General features: G+C 40.8%; 1 protein-coding gene across 1 annotated transcript; it reads left to right on the top strand.

Moving 5' to 3' along the window:
• The first annotated feature begins 3,339 nt into the window (after positions 1-3,339).
• On the top strand, positions 3,340-5,434 carry LOC138963843 (uncharacterized). The gene is made up of 2 exons (XM_070335696.1): positions 3,340-5,051; positions 5,398-5,434. Exons 1-2 carry the CDS (start codon positions 3,340-3,342, stop codon positions 5,432-5,434), a joined length of 1,749 nt encoding a protein of 582 aa, XP_070191797.1.
• Positions 5,435-6,130: the final 696 nt, after the last annotated feature.

The following is a 6,130-nucleotide window of genomic DNA, read 5'->3' as shown; positions in this document are numbered from 1 at the left end:
GTAATACATGAAAATCGACCAGAGGGAAAATATGCAAGATATTCAGGACGAGGTGTGTAAGCTATTTATCCCATTACTTCGACGTTTTCATTAAAAACACTTACTGTTTCCACTAAAACCTGCCCGTGCCTGTTTTCAGCATGCCAAAAGCCTCCGCAGTCGAAATTCATGTCAATGAATTCATGCGCAAAGCTAGTTCCCATTTGTCAGCATAATGGACGGCGTCATTCGACTTGTATGTGGACATTCAGTCATTCATATTGCTTACAAAAAGGTCTGCTATCTGCTTTTACATTTTAAAAGTCATTTTAAAATATCCCTGGGTATATTTGACATCGGCTTTCGTTATACTCAATTCGGCATACCGGGTTTATATTTTTACCAGAATTGCGCACGATAATGGCAGCGCAACAAATTCAGTTCGGGCCGTGCTGGTTTGATCGTTGACCCAAGGCAGTTCGCATGCAGTGTTACTGTTTGTCAGTCGGGGATATAAATGTTGGCTGTCATCGCGCTGTTCTGTTTTGGTTTTCACACGTGGATCACTTACATATTCAGTCGTCGGGTTTAGGTGAGCCAAAGCTTCAATACTTCGCCTGTTGTAGACGTTAAGCAATAAAGCTTGGACGTTGTATGTCGGCACTGAGAGTCGGTCGCGGTACATCGCTTTCTACTTTGTCCCGGTCTTGAGTTTGAACACCTAAGGTTGGATACATCTAACACCTCACAACCTCTTCTCTTCCTCATATATCTTAACTGTATCTCCAACTTCTTTTCGTCTTCTTCTTTTCATTTTGGTGCCACTCCCTCATTTGTCGCTGAACCCCGCAGTTGACTCGACTCGGATTCACACAAGCCCGTCTAGCAGACGACAGTTCGAACAGTCTTGAACAGCACGGTTGCAAGCAGATTCAACTATCAATCGAAGCAATACACTTAAAGCCAAAGCAAATAACCAAATGAGAAAACCTAACGTTTGATTTGACTTCATGGTGAGTCTTCTGATACTTTTTTTGGCATTGGAATGGATCTCAACGGGTTCCCAGATACGGCAACTTTTCCAGAGTTATGCACCGCAGGCATGCCTTCGACAATCGATGTCAGTTTCAGATTGAGTTTTCGAACTATCAGGTGACTGGGTTGTGTTTTGATTGCTCTCTCTCTCTCTCTCTCTCTCTCTCTCGCTCGCTCTCTCTCTCTCTCTCTCTCTCTCTCTCTCTCTCTCTCTCTCTCTCTCTCTCTCTCTCTCTCTCTCTCTTCCCAGGCAGCAAAAGATCTGGAAATCATCTGCGGGACAGATGCCAGTTGCCACATAATGTACATATGTCAGAAATCATATGGATACCACATGATTACAATGTGTCATGTCGTACATGATCTGACCATGACCTGTGGCATATCATAGCCAGCTGGATTATTGCTGGCGCGGGTCATATATACTATACGTGACCTGCGGCATATCATATCCAGCTGGATTCTTACTGGCGCTGTACAGCAATCACAATTTTTTGGTATAATTTTTTTTCGGCCAGACCGGATAATTATATTTATTGTTTAACTATTTTTGTATGTGCATCCAAACCATCCAAATAAAGTTTTGAGTGTACATAAAACAAAATTGTGTGCCTGTTTTACATGAAATTTTTTAATTTTATTTTAATGTTTATTTTTATATCTGTCTTTTAGATTTTGGTTAAAAGTTGTTATTCTTCTTTATTGGAAACTTTTTTTTCATAAAATTTAAATTGGTGATTTTTTTCCGTATATCTTTGGTCAGATAAAGTTGAATAGATTATTTTTATGTACTATAGCTTTCCTATCTTATTTTTATCTCATTATTCTATTATTATTATTATTATCATTATTATCCTAACTTTATTCTTATCCTGATTATTCTTATCCTGATTATAATTATGCAAGCCTGATTGAGGTGGATCGATATAAATATCAGCACGCAGTCGGCTGCCAGTTGTAACAAGGGGAAGGAACACTGGAACATGTTCTATAGAGTGTGCATGGGTTTATTCATCACCTCACATCATCAGCTGGTACCGGTAGGCATCAGCTTACATACTGAAAATCCAAAGACCTGAGGTCACTAATCCACACAAACATAAACTAAGTAAAAGAATTTAGAAAGAGAATCTAACCTGACAGACAAATATAATCAATAAACATAGTTTTATCAAAAAGCATCAAAAATAGTTACACAATTATATACATTATATACAACATATTATAATTTGTTTGCAAAAACAATGCATCAATAAATTAAGTCAAAACAATCCACCCAAATCTAAGTAAACTTTCATCTAAATCAGTGTCGGAAATTCCCTAAAGTAACTTACAAGAATCAGCTGTAACACTAAACAGAAAGCGGATAAAAACAATTATAATTACAAAAGAAAACCCAAAACTAAAGTTTCAAAACAAACGGGCCAAGTCAGAGAAGAAGGGGTTCCCTTGTTTACCTTTTGAATACCGGAAGTGATGTAAAACTTCCTTATATGGGAGGAGACTCCGTATCTCTAGCTAAAAATAGATCTCCAGCGTGAGCTTCAGCTCGGACTTGACGGGTTTGACATAGTTTGGAAAACCCACGTTTTGAGAGCGACCACTTTGAATCGGACCAATTCTAAAAACAATAGGAATGCAGAATATAATTATTCTGTTGAATAGACTACATGAATGATTTCTGTTTCTTTTGCATGGATTCCGTCGATTTTAGTTTACCGGAAATGACGTATACGCGCCAAATTTGCTTCGCGTGACCGGTTGGCTGAAGCTGGGAGCATTTGAATTTACTTCCCAGTGATCATCGACACAGACGGTCGGATTTTCTCCACTCTCTCCACATTTGAGTCTTTTTGACTAGCATTTTTTAACCGGCACAAGGTAAAGTGAGATATTTTGACTGACCATTGAGTTGTTTGTTAAGATGTTCGTATTGTTATCAGCGATTAGACTAGTTCTGATTCTGAGGTAGATTGTTTGCGTACTCGTTCGGTAAGCTGCTGCTGTGATGACGACACTGCCATCTTCATCTTGATTTCACAAACTTTAGTCATTAAGCTTACTTGTTAAACTTGCAGTTGTACTTGAACGTTTCATTGTCAGAACCAAACAGTTTTATCTTACAAACTTTCTAATTACAAGACATTCTGAAGCGTAGCTAGCTAGACTTTCTTTCTTCTTCTTTTTATATTTAGTCAAGTTTTGATTTGTTTTTTTTTACTGATGGGGTGATCAGCGTTTCAATCATTTTCTGTAAGTGTAAGTGATTTAGTGAAACTGAAAGATCTGTTACTGTTAATGTAAGGCTCAAGAGTTCATCCAAGCATGTCGTCAGGGGATTTACCTTACTGGACGAAGAGAAGACGCATACGGGCTGATGTTAGTAAGTGTCTCAACATTGTAAAAGCTACACAGCAGAAACAAGGGTTGCCACTCGCCGATGATATCGGCCATGATGATGATCATGATGTCGGTAGCTTTTCACATAAGCTTAGTGGTGATGCTCCCGGTACTGGCTCGGTTTTCGATTTGGGATTTCATGAGCAGTGTGTGGGGTTTCAGGGAGATGAGGCTTTGTCTGCAGTTTGTGATTTGAGTGAAGATGAATCAGAATGCATTGCTCAGGCTTTTTTTGTCGACGATGTCAACAACGAAGAGAACTTGCAGTTTGATAGGTTGCTTGATACTGATAGATTAGAAGCAGCACGCGAGTGTGATGATATTGATAATGAGTCTGCATCTGAATGTGAGGATGAAGAGGTTGTTGATGGAGAACTGTTGGCATCCGAACTTAGGAATTGGGCTACATTGTTCAACATTCCCTTGTTAGCGTTGAATGGTCTCCTGAGTGTATTGAAAGTATTTCATCCAAATCTCCCAAAAGATTCCAGGACCCTTTTGAAAACACCTGTGCGGTATGACATCAAGGATGTGCAGGGTGGTTCTTACCATCATTTTGGTGTCATTGATTCTTTGTCGTCACTTCTGACTAATGCGAATGATGTTTGCAGAGATGTTGATGGTTTTTGGCTACAGGTTAGCATTGATGGCTTGCCTCTGTTCAAGAGCTCCAGCGTACAGCTTTGGCCGATTGTGGGGATGGTTGTTAAGCCTTTTGTGTCAGACCCATTTCTCATTGGTTTGTACTGCGGTGAAAAGAAGCCAGGCAGTGTTGACGAGTATTTACATGATTTTGTTCAGGAGATGCAGGTGCTTGAGCGGGGTCCTGTGTTCATTCCCGTTTGCAACAGGGAGGTTTCTGTCCATATTTCTTGTTTTGTTTGTGATGCACCTGCACGTGCATTTGTCAAGAATGTGAAGGGGCACTCTGGCTATCATGGGTGTGAAAAGTGTACTCAGAAAGGTGTGTATGAGAAGAAAGTTATTTTTCCTGAGGTGACTGCCGCATCAAGGACTGATGTTGCTTTTAATGAAATGTCTGATGTGAACCATCATCATGGTCCTTCTCCGCTACACGGTCTAGCCTCCATTGGTTTAGTTTCTCAATTTCCTTTGGATTTCATGCACATGGTTTGTTTGGGCGTGACACGCAGGCTCCTTTTGTGCTGGGTGAAGAGTCCGGTCAGCAAGGGCTTGCGTCTAGGTTCTCGTGGCATAGCCATGATTTCAGAGCGTCTTGTTCTTTACAAGAATTTCATCCCTCGTGAGTTCTCCAGACAGTGTCGACCCCTTGCTGATTTGGAACGTTGGAAGGCTACTGAGTTTCGTCAGTTTTTGTTGTACTCCGGGGTTGTTGCACTCAAAGGCGAGCTACCAGATAAGTTGTATAGACACTTTCTTCTGCTCTTTGTTGCGATTTTTTGTCTGGCCAGTCCTACCTTGTACACCACTCATGCAATGTATGCTAAAGATCTGCTGATATATTTTGTTGCTGAAGCAGGCAGGCTGTATGGTCAGGATTTCTTGGTGTATAATGTCCATGGATTGGTCCATTTAGCCGATGATGTTAAGACGTTTGGTCCACTTGATCGCTACTCAGCTTTTCCTTTTGAAAACTTCCTGTGTTCCTTGAAAAGGTTAGTCCGTTCTCCCCGTCTACCTCTCCAGCAGATTATTCGGCGGATGAGTGAAAAGAAGATGACTGGCTTTGTTGGTTTTAGGCATCGTGATAAGCCCATGGATAATGTTCCACTAAAAGCGCACCATGGTCCTCTTCCTTTAGAACTGGTAGATGTGTCTCAGTTCAAAGAGATTTATTTGAATGGATTGTATTTTTCTGCGTTTGATGGTGATAATTGTGTCAGGATCAAAGATGCATTTTTCCTGATCAGAAATATTGTTGTTCAACAACACGCTGATGGTCCCTTGCTTGTTGTTGAGCGTTTTTCGCATGTTGCGGATCATTTTGATTATCCCCTTCAGTCTGCTCTTTTGGGGATCCATAGGGTTGCAGGGTTGACTGGTCATTTGCAGGTTGTTTTGGCGTCAGTTGTTTCCTCAAAGTGTGTACTTCTGCCGTATAAAAGGGAGTTTGTGGTTTTTCCTATGTCCCAAGAGCAGTATTGAGGGTAGGGGGTGTGTGTTTTGTATATATATATATATCTGGTGATCTATGCCGTCGGAGGAAAGTTCTGAAAGTTTGCTGTCCCTAAAACGTGGGGGCATTCTTTCGCTTGAACAAGTACTCTGTCAGGGTTGCCCTTGGCGGACAGATCATTTTGTTTTGTGTGTTTTAGCGTTTGTGTAATGTTTTAAAGGTCAGTCATTAATCTTGTTTTTCCCTTTTTTTTGGCGGGTGTTTAGGTCATGTATTGCGTGATGGAATTCCGAGAGCCCGATAGGGACAAGTCTGTGGCGGTTGTGCCGTCAAATTGGATTAGTTCCGACGGGGAGAAGTGTGCTTGGCCACCTTCAGGATCAGCAGTGAACTCTTCCTGGATCCTCAGGAAAAAGGAACCGCAACCGTCGTGGCCTTTTTACAAGGCTGCCATCATGTTTGCGTCAAGTAAGTTATTTTGTTGTTGATTTTATTAATATAGATGGTTGTTGTGTCTATTAACGTTGTGACTTTCAATTGTAATTCAATCAAGATGTGTTTTCTGTTAATTGTCAGATTACCACTAATACCAGTTTTCAGGACACTGTCACTGATAGT

The sequence above is a fragment of the Littorina saxatilis genome, linkage group LG4 (assembly GCF_037325665.1).
Source record: "Littorina saxatilis isolate snail1 linkage group LG4, US_GU_Lsax_2.0, whole genome shotgun sequence".
Taxonomy (NCBI): domain Eukaryota; kingdom Metazoa; phylum Mollusca; class Gastropoda; order Littorinimorpha; family Littorinidae; genus Littorina; species Littorina saxatilis.
This window is presented reverse-complemented; position numbering and strand designations above follow the sequence as displayed.